General features: G+C 35.4%; 3 protein-coding genes across 3 annotated transcripts in view; all 3 read left to right on the forward strand.

Moving 5' to 3' along the window:
* The window catches only part of PCDHA13 (protocadherin alpha 13), a 61,212-nt gene extending 59,910 nt beyond the window's left edge, over positions 1–1,302 (forward strand). The window contains exon 2 of the mRNA XM_064366409.1: positions 1,228–1,302. Within this exon, the coding sequence (XP_064222479.1) occupies positions 1,228–1,272 (45 nt within the window). The 3' untranslated portion in view covers positions 1,273–1,302. The remainder of the gene's footprint in view (positions 1–1,227) is intronic.
* Positions 1–17,647, forward strand: part of LOC105726972 (protocadherin alpha-9) — a 137,264-nt gene that overhangs the window by 94,727 nt on the left and 24,890 nt on the right.
* LOC135268088 (protocadherin alpha-12-like) overlaps positions 1–17,647 on the forward strand; it is a 150,231-nt gene that overhangs the window by 73,173 nt on the left and 59,411 nt on the right.

Genomic DNA, 17,647 nt, shown 5'->3' on the forward strand with positions numbered 1-17,647 from the left:
TGTATCTGTTAAACAAGAAGTCACCATTCCTCCCTCCCCCAAGTCCTGGTAATCACTATTTTACTTTATGTCTATGAATTTGACTATCCTAGGAACGTCTATAAGTGGAATCATATAATATTTGTCCTTCTGCATCTGGCTTATTTCACTTAGCATAATGTTTTCAAGCTTCATCCATGTAGCATTTGTCATAATTTCCTTCCTTTTTAAAAGGAGTAATATTTGATTATATATATAAATTACATTTTGTTTGTCTATTCATTCCTCAATAGACATTTGAGTTGTTCCACCTTTTTGCTGTTGTGATGAATGCTGCTATGAACATAGCTGTACCCATATCTGTTCAAGTCCTGCTTTCAAGTCTTTTGGGTATATACCTAGAAGTGGAATTGCTGGATCATGTAGTAATTGTATATTTAATTTTCTGAGGAACTGCCATACTATTTTCTATAGCAGTTGCATCATTCTACATTTCCATCAGTAATGCACAAGGGTTAGGATTTTTCTACATCTTCACGAATATTTGTTATTTTCTGTTCTGTTTTGTTTTATAATAGTCATCGTAATGGATGTGAAATGGTATCCCACTGTGGCTTTGATCTGTATTTCTGTAATGAATAAGCATCTTTCTTTAAATATATATTTTTAATTGTACTTTAGGTTCTGGGGTACATGTGCAGATCTTGCAGGATTGTTGCACAGGTACATACATGGCAATGCGGTTTGCTGCCTCCATCTCTCTGTCACCTGTATCTGGCATTTCTCCCTGTATTATTCCTCCCCAACCTCCTTGCCCCCTGCTGTCTCGCCCTTAGTCACCCCCTTAGTCCTCCACAACAGACCCCAGTGTGTGATGTTCCCCTCCCTGTGTCCATGAGTTCTCATTGTTCAACACCTGCCTATGAGTGAGAACATGCGGTGTTTGATTTTCTGTTCTGTGTCAGTTTGCTGAGAATGATGGTTTCCAGATTTATCCATGTCCCTACAAAGGACACAAACTCATCATTTTTTTATGGCTGCATAGTATTCCATGGTGTATATGTGCCATATTTTCCGTGTCCAGTCTATCATCGATGGGCATTTGGGCTGGTTCCAGGTCTTTGCTATTGTAAACCGTGCCGCAGTGAACATATGTGTGCATGTGTCTTTATAATAAAACAATTTATAATCTTTTGGATATATACCCAGTAATGGGATTGCTGGGTCAAATGAAATTTCTATTTCTAGATCCTTGAGGAATTGCCACACTGTCTTCCACAATGGTTGAACTAATTTACACTCCCACCGACAGTGTAAAAGTGTTCCTGTTTCTCCACATCTTCTCCAGCATCTGTTGTCTCCAGGTTTTTTGATGATCACCATTCTAACTGGTGTGAGATGGTATCTCAATGTGGTTTTGATTTGCATTTCTCTAATGACCAGTGATGATGAGCATTTTTTCATGTTTCTTGGCCTCATATAAGTCTTCTTTTGAAACGTGTCTGTTCATGTCCTTCACCCACTTTCGAATGGATTTGTTTGTTTTTTTCTTGTAAATCTGTTTTTGTGTGTGTGTCATATGTTTTAAGGCTATTTTATTTTATTAGATGCTTAACCAAATTTAAATATGTGATATATTTCTGCTAAATTGAAACTTTTAGCATTATTTATTATTTACCTCTATTTCTGCTGGTGATAAATTATTACAGCTTTTGTTTGCCTGAAATGTCATTCTTGATAGATACTTTTCCTTTAGTGTAAAATTCAAGATTGGCATTTATTTCCTTTTGGTGTATTAAAGTTACCTACTTACTATCTTCTAAGTTCCACTGTTGTCTCATTGTGCTGCTTTAGCAGTAATTTATTATCTTTCTTCCAATTTTACTAATTTTGTCTTCTTATGCGTCCAATATGCTATTAAACGTATTCCTTGAGTTGTTAATTTTGGTTATTGTATTTTTCATTCTAAAAATTGTAATTATTATTGTTCAAGTCTGCCATAATATTTTTATAGTTTTCTGTTCCCTGCATTTTTTTTTTTTCAAGACAAGGGCTTGCTCTGTCACTCAGGTGTGATCATAGCTCACTGCAATCTTGAATTTCTGGGCAAAAGTGATTCTACTGCCTTAGCTCCCAAGGTGTTGGGATTTCAGGCATGAGCCGCTGTGTCTGGCTCCTGCAAATATTCTTAAGCTTGTCATTTATTTATATAAATATAGTAAATCTTCATCTGATAATTCCAGAGTCTGAAGTCTGCAAGTGTATGTCTGCTGTGTGCTGTTTCAGCTGGACAGCTCCATATTTTTAAGTGTGCAAACTTTTATTTGACTTGTGATGGTCCTTATCCTGAAAATAATATTTGTCAAGATATCCTGAGATCTTGGATGGAAGTGCTGTTCTTCATGATAGATTTTTATACACCTTCGAGTGCATGAATTCTACTGCTTATAAACCACTTTAAATCAAGTTCAAGACTTGAAGATCCTTGGCTACTTTGACTACATATTATCAGCTAAAAATATGCAGGATATCTAGTATCTAGCTACAAGTTTATAGGAATAAGTTTTCCTTTCCTATTTTCCTTCTGGCCTTTTTGGTGTCAAATCAAATTCCCCAGCAGTTTTCTGGGCTGAGGGTAGGTGGGTTTAGTTTTCACATACCATGACTTGGAAAGATTAGTCCTTTGGGGTTCCAGCTTAATGTAGTTTGGAGATCCCAGAAGACTCCTCATCTTGAGTACATCCTGCTTCTTAGTTTCTGTCTTCCTACAATTTATGTCCAAGTTTATGTCAAGTTCAATATTCTGCTTACCTCTCTGGGCTTAGGTTTCCTTCACCATTTGTCCTAGCAGTTCCCCATTATCTTATTAGATAATCAGTGCTTTTAAGATAATTGTTTTAATATTTTATCCAAGAATATTTAGTTGATTTCAGTAGGATGGCTGCTGTAAATAATTTAGGCTGCCATTACCTGATATTCCCTATCATAGAGTTCTATCACCAGCAACTAGCATCTAAGTAATGTTGAAATGCTTTTATGTATATTTTAAAATATTTGAATTACTTTTGTTTTGTAAACAGTATCTTTACTTTCCCTAAACCTTGATAGGGGGTTTATATCTCTTATTATTAATTTTGGAAAAAATAATTCATAAACCTGATCTATTATGAAATGTTTAGTTATTGAGCCAAGAGAGCACATTCATTTACATAAAACATTCACCTAATCAAATTTTATTAAAGGTGATCTTTGTGCCTTTACTTGACATAAAACAATTTCCTTATTTCTCTATTCTAGATATTTTATTTAAAATACATTTTTGAGCATAAGATATTTAAAATGTTTAGGCAAATAAGATATCCATATCATTAAAAGATATCCAAGGCTGGGTGCGGTGGCTCCCAGCTACTTGGGAGGTTGAAGCACAAGAACCCCTTGAACCAGGGGCAGGTGGAGGTTGCAGTTAATGGAGATTGCACCACTGAGCTCCAGCCTGGGTGACAGAGTGAGACTCTGTTTCAAAAAAACAAAATGATATCTAACAATAAATAAGTAAACTATCAGTTATAATATAATCAAATTCAAGCTACAATGGAAATAAATACATGCTATCTAGGAAACTCAGAGGGGAAGCAACTCAGTATGGTAGGGGATGGGGGGATTGAGGCAGAAAAATATTCCCATGTAGGATGTCACATGTAATTATACTGTTTATATTTGTCAATAGTAAAAAATAAAATGGCAAAAGAGATTTCATTAAAAAAGCAATAAACACAAAATTTTCAGGAATAACTTTAATTAGAAATATGAAGTGAAAGTACAAAATTTTGTTGAAAAATATTTAAACATCTTGTACAAATGGGATGGCATAATGTATTTTTAGTTAGAATATTACAAAGGCATATTTTCCACAAACTAGTTGGATTTGGCCCTGTGTCAATAAAAATTTCAGTAAGATTATTTTACTTTAATATAACAACTTTTTTCAAAAATTTATCTCTAAGAATAAGCATGAAGAAAAAAATTGAAAAAGATTTAAAGAGTTTAAAGTGTAGACATTCTGTTATCAGAATTAAATCTGGGGGCTGGTTGTGGTGGCTCACGCCTGTAATCCCAGCACTTTGGGAGGCCAAGGTGGGTGAATCATTTGAGGTCAGAAGTTCGAGACCAGCCTGGCCAACATGGTGAAACCCCGCCTCTACTAAAAAATATAAAAATTAGCTGGGTGTGGTGGTGGGCGCCTGTAGTCCCAGGTATTCCAGAGGCTGAGGCAGGAGAATCATTTGAACCTGGGAGGTGGAGGCTGCAGTGAGCCGAGATCATGCCACTGCACTCCAGCCTGGGCAACACAGTAAGACTCTGTCTCAAAAAAAAAAAAAAAAATGAAAAAAATTAAATTTTGGGAAGACATTATTAGCAATATTGTGTAGTATCTGTTGGACAGTACCAGAGTAGAGGAAATGAGATTACTAAAATATACAGGTAAGAAATTATGGATATTTAAATTCACACTAGAGGCAAGGGCTTTAACATGATGTAAATGACAAAATTGATAGGGCTTAGTTGCTAAATGTGGGAGATACAATAAAATAATAAACAGATGCTATCAAGGTTCATGGAAACGTTGAGTTCAGTATGCAAAATGTCACGTAAATAGACATAGACAATAGTTGAGTTTGTTGATCTGAGTGGAGCTGAATTCTAAATATAGATTTTGATTCATCTGCATAAAGATAATCATTGAAGCTGGATTATGGATAAAGCTATCCATGAACAATGTCTAAAGTGTGAAAAAAGGGACAAGGTCGAAATATTGGGGAACACATTTAAAGGTCTGAGAGAGTGAAACTCTACAGTCTGAGAAGCAGTAGGGGATGTAGGGAAAAAAATAGAAAGTGGTCCTTTATGCAAAGCAAAGGAGGAAAGTTTGAAGAAAATGAGTTGATTAAAGTTGTAAGATGTCGCAGAAGTCAAGTAAGAAGTCTCTAAAGTGTTCATTGGACTGGTCATTATGATGTCATGAGCACTTTAGCATGAGCAGTTTCAGAAGTGTGGTTATGGGAGAAGCAGTGAGTTAAAGAGTTAAAGGAGTTAAGAAAGCAGAGACAGAACTATTTAGTATCCTCCAAAAGCAATTATCATCAAAATATGGAAAACCAGATTGGTATACAGAAAGGTTTCTTGTTAAAGATCAAGGAGGCCTGAGTAAGTTTATATCTCATGAGAAAACAGTGCTAGAGAAGAAGAGGTTGAAGATTAGGAGAGTCGAAAATTAAAGGGTCAATCAAGGCTGGTTTTTTGTTTGTTTTGTTTTGTTTTGTTTTAAACAGGGTTTTACTCTGTTTCCCAGGCTGGAGTGCAGTGCTGTGATCACTGCTCACTGCAGCCTCAACCTCCCAGGCTCAAGCCATCCTCCTATCTCAGCCTCCTGAGTAGCTGGGAATACAAGCATGTGCCACCACACCTGGATAATTTTTAATCTTTTTTTTGTAGAGATGGAGTCTCACTGTGTTATCCAGGCTGATCTTGAACTCCTGATCTCAAGTGATCCACCTGCCTTGGCTTCCCAAATTGCTGGGATTACAGGTGTGAGCCACTGTGCCTGAACTGAGGCTTCTTAAACAGTGGCAATGAACATATTTCATGAAGTATTTGGAGATCACAGTTTTCCTGGCTACTTACTGTAGAGATTACTTCAGAATTTTTCTGGATATTGTTCTATAGCAGTGTAGTATGCTAAGCAAGTGTGGACTGGGAGTCCATACCCCTTATTTATATGTTCTGTGTATCCTATTAATAACAGTAATTATCAGGTTATTTTGCCTTGGAACACCTTAGTAAGTCTGGGCATTTACATGCAAAAAATGCTGGGTTTATTTCTCCTATTTTTGTACTTTACAAGTCTGTCATGGTTCCACAGTGATCTTTGCCCCATAATTGTAAAATGAGATATTAGAACCATCCTTATTTCTCTTAACCATCTACTTCACTGTACAGTTCCTATAATTCCAGAAACATCTCTTTACATTGGTTTATTCTTCTTTAGATGGTTGTGATTAAGAGTATTGTCTTAACCGCTCTGGTGGATCTACTTCTGTAATAGTTGTGGATCATGAATTATTTTTTACTCATAATTATCTTTGGTCTTATATAAAGAAAACCCTAGAGACTCCACCAAAACACTGGTAGAACTAATAAACAAAATAAAGTTGTAAGATAAAAAAATTAACATATAAAAATCAATAGCATGTCTGTATAGTATTGAACTATCTGAAAAAGAAATCAAGAAAACAATGCTATTTACAATAGCTATGAGAAAATTAAAATACTTAGGAATAAACTTAACCAACAGGATGAAAGACCTGAACATTGAGGACATTGAAATATTGATAAAAGAAATTGAAGAAGACACAAATAAATGGAAATATATTCCATGTTGATAGCTTGGAAAAATTAATACTGTTTCAAGTGTCCATGTTACCCAAAACAATATTCAAATTCAATGTAATTCCTATCAAAATTTTAATGAATTTTTTTAACAAAAATATAAAGAACTTGCCTAAAATTTGCATGGAACCATGAAATACCCCAAATACTCAAAGAAAATATTGAGCAAAATAAATAAACAAACAAAACAAAATATACAAACAAAAAATAAAGCTGAAGACATCATATTACCTGGCTTCAAAATATACTTCAAAGCTAGAATAATCAAAACTGCATGGTACTGGCATAAAAAACAGACATGTAGACCAATGGAGCAAAATAGAGCTCCCAGAAATAAATCCACAGTTACCATCTACTGGTTTGCAACAAAAGTATCAAGAATATACAATGGAAAAAGGACAGTCTCTTCAATAAATGGTGTTGGGACAATTGGATATCCAGATGCAGAAAAATGAAACTAGATCCTTATTTCACACTGTATACAAAAGTCAGATCAAAATAGATTAAAGACTTAAACAGAAGACTTAAAATTGTAAAACTAATAAACAAAAATACAGGGGGAAAGATCCATAACACTGATTTGAACAATGATGTTTTTTATATGACCCTGAAAGCACAGGCAATAAAAGCAAAAATATACAAATGGATTGCATCAAACTAAAAAACTCCTGCATAGCAAAGGAAACAAGAGTGAAGGGACAATTCAAAGAATGGGAGAAAATATTTGCAAACCATACATCTGATAAGGAGTTAACATACCAAATATATAAGGATCTCAAACAACTCAATAGTAAAAAAACAAATAATTTGAAAAATGGGCAAAGAACGTGAATAGACATTTCTCAAAAGAAGGCATACAAATGACCAACAGGTATACTAAAAAATGCCCAACGTCATGAATCATCAGAAAAAATGCAAATTAAAACCCCAGTGAGATATCACCTCACACCTGGTAGAATGGCCATTATTAAAAGAGGAAGGATAACAAGTGTTGGAGAGGATGTGGAGAAAAGGGAACCCTTGCACACTGTTGGTAGGAATGTAAATTAGTACAATCATCATAGAAAACAATATGGAGCTTACTCAAAAAATTAAGAATAAAACAACTATCCAGCAATCCCACTACTGGGTATATATCCAAAGGAAATGAAATCAGTATGTTAAAGACCTATCTGCACTCTCATGTTCATTGCAGCTTTATTCATAATAGTTAAGATACAGAATCAATCTAAGTGTCCATAGCGGATGAATAGATAAAGAATATATAAACTATATATACAATGGAATACTGTTTAGCCATTAGAAAGAATGAAATCCTGTCATTTGTGACAACATGGATTAATCTAGAGGACATTATGTTTAGTAGAATAAACCAGACACAGAAAGACAAATACTGCATGATCTCATTCATGTGGAATGTAAAAAGGCTGATGTCATAGAAGCAGAGTACAACAGTGATTACCAAAGATGGGTAGGGTATTAGTAAGGAAAAGAGGTTGGGGAGAGGTTGGTCAATGGGTACAAAGTTACAATTAGGAAGAGTAAGTTTGGTGTTCTATTGCACAGTAGAGTGACTATAGTTAAGAATAATGTATATTTCAAAATTATTATAGAAGAGAGGACTTTGAGTGTTCTAACTTCAAAGAAATGATAAATGTTTCAGGTAATGTATATGCTAATTACCCTGATTTGATCATTATGTAATGTGTATATATATAGAAACATCAGATTGTAGCCCATAAATATGTAAAAGTATGTGTCAATTAGAATAATAAAAGTAATAAAATGTATAGTTACTTCTGGGGGGAGAAAATAGGGTATATATTCATGGCATACTACACAGCCTTAAAAAAACAAGAAAATCCTGTTATTTATGACAGGAAAAACAAGTAAGATAATCCAATATACCATTTGTTGAAAGGACTTGCTCTTTTTATTGCATTATCTTCACATCTTTGTAAAAAATCAGTTGACCATAAATATGTGGGCTTCATTCTGGACTCTATTTTCATTTCTTTAATCTATATGTTTATCCTTTCACTAAAAGTAGATTGTCTTGATATTGTAGCTTTATAAGTTTGAAAATCAGCTGTGAAATCCTCCAACCTTGTTCTACTTGTAAAAATTGCTTTGGCTATTTTAGGTCATTTAAAGTTTCATGTAAATTTTAGAATTTACTTTTCAATGTCTACAAAGAATTCCACTGGGTTTTTTATTAGAAATGTATTTAAAATATCGATCAATTTAGGGGAGATTTGGTATGTTAACAATATTGAGTCATCAAATCGTATTAACATATATACCTCCATTTACTTGGGTCTTTAAATAATTCTTTCAGCATGCTCTGTAGTTTTAAGTATTTGAAAGTTTTTTGTAATACTATTATGTATTTTATGGTTTAAAAAATTCTATTGTAAATGGATTTTAAACAGATTTTTAATTTCAAATAGAGAATATTTCTTCCTTTCCAATATTTGTATTTATTTATTTATTTTGCCATTACAATGGCTAGGACTTCCAGTACAATATAAATGGAAGTGGTGAGAGCAGACATTCTTGCCTTATCCCTGATCTTAGGAGAAAAGTGTTCCACGTTTTACTATTAAGTATCTGCTAGTCATAGTTTTTTCACAAATGCTTCATTAAGTTGAAGAAGTACCCTTTTCTTTCTAGTTTGCTCAGGGTTTATGATGATACATTGTTTAATTTTGTCAAATGCTTTTTAAACCTATTGAAATGAGCATATGATTTTCCTTTATTTTACTAATATGTTGGATTACACTAATTGATTTTTGAATGTTGGAAAAAACCTTGCATTCTTAGGGTAAATCCCACTTAGTCATGATGTATTATTATCTTTTCAAACATAGTTAGATTTAATTTAATATTTTGGTAAATATTTTTACATCTGTGTTTATGTAGAATATCTGTAAATAATTTTGTAAAGAATATCTTTTCTTCTTGGGGTGTAATGTTTTCATTACACCTCTTTCATTACACCTTCCTCTATTTTCTGAGAAGTTGTGTAATACTGGTGTTATTTCTTCCTTGAGTGAAACATTCTGTGCCAGGGGTTTTCTTTTAGGGAGAGTTTCTGATAATAAATTCAATTTCCTTCATAGACTTTCTATTAAAAATGAAAATATTTGTATTTTTTCATGCTCTGTCAATTTTGTTATGTTGTATTTTTAAAATGATTTGTCAGTTTCATTCAATTTACCATATTTGTTGGCACAAAGTTGTTAATAATATTCTCTCATCGTTTAATATCTGTGTAATCTGTAGTGATAACATCTCTTTCATTTTTGATTTTGGTGATTTGTGTTCTATCCTCTTTTATTCTTGATGAGTCTAGCTAAGAATGTATCAATTTTGTTGATTTTTTGCCAGCTTTTGGCTTTGTTGATATGTTTCCTATTGTTTGTCTGTTTTCTATTTCATTATTTTCTGCTTTTGTCTGTATTATTTGCCTTCTTATATTACTTTGGGTTTACTTTGCTCTCTTTTAGATTTTAAATGGATTCTTAGGTAACTGATTTTAGACATTTCTTCTAATATAAAAAATTAAAGCCACAAATTTATTAGCATAAACTACTTTATTTGCATTTTACAAATTTTTATATGTGATGTTTTCATTTTTATTCGTTTAAAAGTATGTTCTAATTTCTGTTATGATTTATCCTTTCATCCATTCATTACCTACGAGTGTGTTCAAGTTTACAAATATTTTTGGTTTTCCCTGCTATCTTGTTGCTTTTGATTTCTAATCTAATTTTCTTTTGGTCAGAGAACATACTCTGCATGACTTCAGTCTTTTAAAATCTGTTTAGACTTGTTTTGTGGCCCAGCCACAGTCTATCTCAATGAACATATAAAGTGCACTTGAAAAGAATTTATATTCTGTAATTGTTGGGTGTAATTATTTATAAATATAAATTATTGTTATCCAGATTTTCTGTGTCTTTACTTTTTTGTCTGGTTGTTCTATCAATTGCTCAGAAAGCAGTGTTAAAAATCATCTATCATCGTTGTGTTTATCTCTTTGTATCCATTTTTGCTTCATATAATTTGAGGCCCTGTTATTAGGTACACACATTTATATATTCATTTATATATAAATATATATAATTTTGTATATTTATTTATATATAAATATTGTATTTATATATTTATATGTTATAATTTCCTGATTACTGAGCCTTTTATCGTTGTAAAATATCTCTTTGTTGCTGGTTATACTTTTTTCTTTAAGTAGCTTTTGTGTGATATTAATGTGGCCATTCTAGTCTCATGCTTTCTGTTTTCATGGCACATTGCTTTTTATTAATTTTACTTTTTGTTGCTTTAAAGTATACCCTTGTAGAAGCATATTGTTGGATCTTGCTGTTTTACCCATTTTGATAATATCTGTCTTTTAATTGAAGTGTTTAGCCCATTCACATTAGTGTAATAATTGATATGTTTAGATTTGTGTCCTTCAATATATTATTTGCTTTCTATTTGTCCCCTCTGATTTTGTTCTCCTGTCCCCCTGATCTACTGTCTTTTAAATTATTTGGATATTCCTCAGAATCCCTTTTAATTTTTAGATATACCTATTTTTAGATTTTTTAAATTTGCATTTTTAGTGGTTGCTATAAGGATTGCACCATACATATTTAACTTTGCTCAGTTCACTTACAGTTAATGGTGTACCACCTTTATAAAATATAGAAAAGTTACAACCATATAAGACTGTTTAGTTCTTCCTATGCCATTGCTTATGCTATAGTTTTCATTTGTATTAAATCTCATACAATACAAACCTTACAAGACACAGTTGTAATTTTTGTTTAGGCAGTCATTATGTACTTTAGAGAATTAAGAAGGAAAAAATAGTCAATTCTGTTTACCTAGTCATTTACCATTTCCAATGCCTTTATTTTGTTCCTAAAGAGCTGAGTTTCTCCATAATGTCTTTTTCCTTCAACCTGAAAAATTTTATTTAGCACTCTTTGTAAGGCATATATGCTGCAGTGATTCATCTTAGTTTTCCTTTATTTGAAGATCTATTTATCTTGCATTTTGAATGATATAAAATTCTGGGGTTTTGACAGATTTTATTTTCTTCCACATTAAAAAAATGTTACTCTACTGTCTTCTAATGCCCATAGTTTCTGATGAGAAGTATATAATCATTTAAGTCATTATTTCTTGTGTACAATATGATTGTTTTTGTTGCTCTTGCATGGCTGGGGGACACTTATTTTAAGATTTTCTACTTTGGCTTAGAAGTTTGACTATGATGTGTTCATTTATGCTTTTCTTTATTTTTATCCTGTTTCAGGTTGGCTGAGTTTATCAAACATGTAAATGTATATTGTTAACCAAATTTGACAAATTTTTGTTCTTTATATCCTTAAATTTTTTAATTCTAATTTCTCTCTTATCCTTTCTGTACTCCAATTATATACATATGGTACTTTTAAAATACTGTGTGGTTTTATCATAGTAGGGTTAAATTTGGTCCTTTTAGACTATACATTTCTTTTATATTCTTGTATATTCTATATTGTTCCATAGGTCTCTGAGACTCTATTTTGTTTCAGTCCTTTTTCTTTTCTGCAGATTGGATCATTTCTATTGATCTATTTTCAGATTCATTGACTTTTGTCTCTTTTATCTCCATTTTTTGACTAAGTTCGGGCAGTGAGTTTTAATTTCAGAGATTATATTTTTATTGCTAAAATTTCCATTGGATCTTTTATATTTTCCTTTTTTCTGATAAGATTTCCTTTATTTTCATTTCTCACCAGCATGTTTTCCTTTATCTTATTATTATTATTGTTTTTGAGACAAACTCTCATTCTGTCACCCAGGCTGGAGTGCAGAGATGCAATCTTGTCTCACTGCAACTTCTGCCTCCCAAGTTCAAGCAATTCTCCTGTCTCAGCCTCCCACGTAGCTGGGACTACAGGCACACACCACCATGCCCAGCTAATTTTTGTATTTTTAGTAGAGACAGTGCTTCACCATTTTGGTCAGGCTGGTCCCAAATTCCTGACTTTGTGATCCGCCTGCTTCGGCCTCCCAATGTGCTGGGATAACAGGTGTGAGCCATCATGCCCTGCCTCCTTTATCTTATTGAATATAATTATAGTAGCTACTTTAAAGTCCTTGTCTGCTAATTCCCACATCTGTGTCATCTCAGGTTTGGATTCTTGATGATCTTTACCTTTAAAAATGCTTCACATTTTTCTGGTATTTCATATTAGGTAATTTTGATTATATTCTGATATTATTAATGTGTTATTTTTGAGATTCATCATTCTGTTTGTATTAGTCCATTCTTTCACTGCTATAAAGAAATACCCAAGACTGGGTAACTTATAAAGAAAAGAAATTTAATTGGCTCACAATTCTGCAGGCTGTAGGAAGCATGATGCTGGCCATCTGCTTGGCTTCTGGGAAGGCCTCAAGAATTATGGCAGAAGGCAAAGAGGAAGCAGGCTCATCTTACGTGGCTGGAGCAGAAGCAAGGGAGGGGGCAATTGCTACACACTTTTAAACACCCAGATCTCACGAGATCTCTCTCACTATTATGAGAATAGCACCAAGGTGGAAACCCGCCCCATGATCTAATCACCTCGCACCAGGCCCTGCCTCCAAAATTGGGGATTACAATGTGACATGAGCTTTGGGTGGGGACACAGATCCAAACCATGTCAGTCTGCCACTGCCCCCGTCCCCCACAAAATCTCATGATGTTCTTACATTGCAAAATACAATTTTCCCTTCCTAGCAGTCCCTCAAAGTCTTAACTCATTCCAGCATTAAGTCAAAAGTCTCTTCTGCCTATGAACCTGTAAAATAAAAAACAAGTTAGTTACTCCCAATATACAGTGGAGATACAGGCATTGGCTACATATTCCTGTTCCAAAAGGGAGAAATCAGCCAAAAGAAAGGGCTACAGACCCCAGGCAAGTCCAAACCCAGTAGGGCAGTTATTAAATCTTAAAGCTTCAAAATAATCCTCATTGACTCCATGTCTCACATCCAGGACATACTGTTTTGTGAGGAGTGAGCTCCCAGGGCCTTGGAAAGCTTCACTCCTGTGGCTTTGTGGGGTTCAGCCCCTGCAGCTGCTCTCATGGGCTGGTATTGAGTGCCTGCAGCTTTTCTAGGCACAGGGTGCAAGCTGCTGATGGATTCCCATTTTGGGGTCTTGAGAGTGGTGACCCTCTTCTCACAGCTCCACTAGGCAATGCCCCAGTTGGGACTCTGTGTGGGGTCTCCAACCCCACATTTCCTCTCAGCACTGCCCTAGTAGAGGTTCTCTACGAGGGCTCCACTCCTGCAGCAGGCTCTGCCTCGACATTCAGGCTTTTCCATACATCCTCTGAAATCTAGATAGAGGTGCCCAAGGCTTAACTCTTGCATTTTGTGTACCCGCAGACTTGACACCATGTGGAAGCCATCAAGGCTTACAGCTTGCACCCTCTGAAGCCATGGCTTGAGCTGTACCTGAGCCCCTTTTAGCTATGGCTGGAGCTGGAGCATCTGGGATGCAGGGAGCAGTGTCCTGAGGCTGTGCAGGGTGGCAGGGCCCTGGGCCTGGCCCACCAAACCATTCTTTCTTCCTAGGCCTGAGATGCGAGGGGCCGATGCAAAGGTCTCTGAAATGCCTGGGAGGCCTTTTTTCCATTGTCTTGGGTATCAGCACTTGACTCTTTTTTACTTATGCAAATTTTTCCAGCCTACTTGGATTCCTCCTCTGAAAAGGGCTTTTCTTTTCTACCACATGGGCAGGCTGCAAATTTTCCAAACTTTTATGCTCTGCTTCCCCTTTAAATATCAGTTCTGATTTAGGTCATTTCTTTGCTCACACATATGAGCGTAGGCTGTTAGAAGTAGTCATGCCACATCTTGAACACATTGCTGCTTAGAAATTTCTTCTGCCAGAAGTGGATCAACTGAGGTCAGGACTTCAAGACCAGCCTGGCCAACATGGTGAAACCCCATCTCTACTAAAAATACAACAAATTAGCCAGGTATGGTGGCTGGCACCTGTAATCCCAGTTTCTTGGGAGGCTGAGGCAGGAGAATCTCTTGAATCTGGGATGCAGAGGTTGCAGTAAGCCAAGATTGCCCCATTGGACTCCAGCCTGGGCAACAAGAGTGAAACTCTATCTCAAAAAAAAAAAAAAAAAAAAAAGGAAATTTCTTCTGCCCTATACCCTAACTCTAAAGGTCACTCTCAAGTTCAAAGTTCCACAGATTCCTACAGCAGGGGCATAATATAGTCTCTAGGAAGTTCCAAGCTCTCACTCACCTTTCTGTCTTCTTCTGAGCCCTCCACACTATTCCAACCTGTGCCTGTTACCCAGTTCCAAAGTCACTTTCACATTTTCAGGATCTTTGTAGCAATGCCCTACTCTCAGTATCAATTTTCTCTATTAGTCTGTTCTCACACTGCTATAAAAATACCTGAGACTGGGTAATTTAGAAAGAAAAGAGGTTTAATTGGCTCACATTTCTGCATGCTGTACAGGAAGCATGATGCTGGCCATCTGCTTGGCTTCTGGGGAGGCCTCAGGAAACTTACAATCATGGTGGAAGGCAAAGGGAAAGCAGGCTTGTCTTACGTGGCAGGAGCAAGAGAGAGAGAAGCGGGAGGTGGTACATACTTTTAAACAACAAGATCTCATGAGAACTCTCTCACTATTATGAGAACAGCACTAAGGGGGAAATCTACCCCCATGATCCAATCACCTCTCACCAGGCCCCACCTCCAACACTGGGGATTACAATTTGACATGAGATTTGGGCAGGGACACAGATCCAAACCATATCACTGTTATATTCCTATGAAGGGTCTCGATGTTTTTTGTTTTAGTAGAGAATAAACTTCGTTAGACTAAAAATGCAAAATCTGTCTTGCTTCTGCTGGGTAGCAGTTCAAACTTCAGTTTAGTTCTTTTAGCTTTAGCCTTTGCTTTTTATATGTGATTCAGGGGACAGCAGAGATGTGGAAAGAATTTAATCATAGAATTTAGGGGCTCACCTTCTTTTGTTCTGTGCACTCAAGGATTCCCTACCCCTCTCAGTTGTGGATTATAGTGCTGTTGCTCCTGGCTCCTTCCCGTTGTCCCTCAAGTTGGAGAAACTAGGGATTATCTGTCAGAGTTTTAGCTTCCTCATGGTATGTCACAACCTTGATCTGCCATTAGGCCAAAGCAACAAAAGCAGGAAACTCACTTCATGCTGATTCCTTTCTCCAAGTTTTAGCACCCTTCTCCTCAAAAACTGCCTGCTTTTGTTTATTCTCCGGAGTCCTCAGATATTTACTTTACATATTTTGGCCAGAGGTAACAGTTGTTATCTCTGGAAGAGTCTGTTTATTATGAGCTTACTTAGGTTTACTAGACTGAGCCTTAGACATTGTGTTTTGAAATTTTTGCTTAAACATTGTATTTATCCAAGAATTAAATTTAATATTTATTTTATTTATTTATTTTTAATTAATTTATTTTTTCAGCTTTTAAGTTCTGAGGTATATGTGCAAGTTGTGTAGGTTTGTTACACAGGTAAATGTGTGCCATGGTGGTTTGCTGCACAGATCAACCCATCACCTAGTTATTAAGCCTAGCATCCATTAGGTATTATTCCTGATGCTCTCCCTCCCATTGCTCCTCAGACAGACCCCAGTGCACGTTGTTCTCCTCCATATGTCCACGTGTACTTATCATTCAGCTCCCACACATAAGTGAGAACATGTAGTGTTTAGTTTTCTGTTCCTGCATTATTATGCTGAGGATAATGACTTCCAGCTTCATCCACATCCCTGCAAAGGATGAGATCTTGTTCCTTTCAATGGATGCATAGTATTCCATGGTTTATATGTACCACATTTTCTTTATCCAGTCTATCATTGATGGGCATTTGGGTTGATCCCATGTCTTTGCTATTGTGAATACTGCTGCAGTGAACATACACATGCATGTATTTTTATGATAGAATGATTTATATTCCTTTGGGATTGCTTGGTCAAATGGTATTTCTGTCTCTAGATCTTTGAGGAATCACCACACTGTCTTCCACAATGATTGAATTAATGTACACTCCCACCAACAATGTAAAAGTGTTCCTTTTTTTCCATCTGTTTTTTCTGGACTTTTTAATAGTTGCCATTCTGACTGATATGAAAAGATATCTCATTGTGGTTTTGATTTGCATTTCTCTTATTATCAGTGATGTTCAGTTTTTTTTTTTCACGTTTATTGGCCACATTAATGTCTTCTTTTGAGAAGTGTCTGTTCACATGCTTTGCCCACTTTTTAATGGGCTTGTTTTTTTCTTGTAAATTTGTTTAAGTTCCTTGTAGTCTCTGGTTATTAGACCTTTGTCAGACGGATGGACTACAAAGTTTTTCTCCCATTCTGTAGGTTGTTGGTTCACTCTGATGACAGTTTTTTTGGTTGTGCAGAAAAGCTCTTTAATTTAATTAGATCCAATTTGTCAATTTTTGCTTTTGTTGAAATTGCTTAGGCACTTTTGTCATGAAATTTTTGCCCATGCCTATGTCCTGAATGGCATGACCTAGATTTTCTTCTAGGGTTTTTGTGGTTTTATACTTTTATGAATTAAGTCTTTAACTCATCTTGAGTTAATTTTTATATTAGATGTAAGGAAGGGGTCCAATTTCAATTTTCTGTATATGGCTAGCCAATTCTCCCAGCACCATTTATTAAATAGGGAATCTTTTCCCCATTGCTTGTTTTTGTCAGGTTTGTTTAAGATCAGATGGTGGTTGTAGGCATGCAGTGTTATTTCTGAGTTCTCTCTTCTGTTCCATTGGTCTTTGCGTCTGTTTTTGTACCAGTACCATGCTGTTTTGGTTACTGTAGCCTTGTGGTATATATGAAGTCAAGTAGTATGACGTCTCCAACTTTGTTCTTTTTGCTTAGGATTGTCTTGGCTATAGAGACTTTTTCTTGGTTCATATTAATATGGTTCGGCTGCATCCCCACCCAAATCTCACCTTGAATTATAGTTCTCATAATCCCCACATGTTGTGGAAGGGAGGTAATTGAATCCTGGGGGTGGTTATCCCATGCTATTCTCATGATAGTGAGTGAGTTCTCATGAGATCTGATGGTTTTATAAGGGGCTTTTCCCTTTTTGCTTGGGAATTCTCCTTTTTTTTTTTGAAATCTGTGGTGCATGTCGATGGAAGTTTAAT

This window comes from Aotus nancymaae, unplaced genomic scaffold (genome assembly GCF_030222135.1).
Source record: "Aotus nancymaae isolate 86718 unplaced genomic scaffold, 86718_ANA_hifiasm-v0.15.2.pri h1tg000064l_1, whole genome shotgun sequence".
Taxonomy (NCBI): domain Eukaryota; kingdom Metazoa; phylum Chordata; class Mammalia; order Primates; family Aotidae; genus Aotus; species Aotus nancymaae.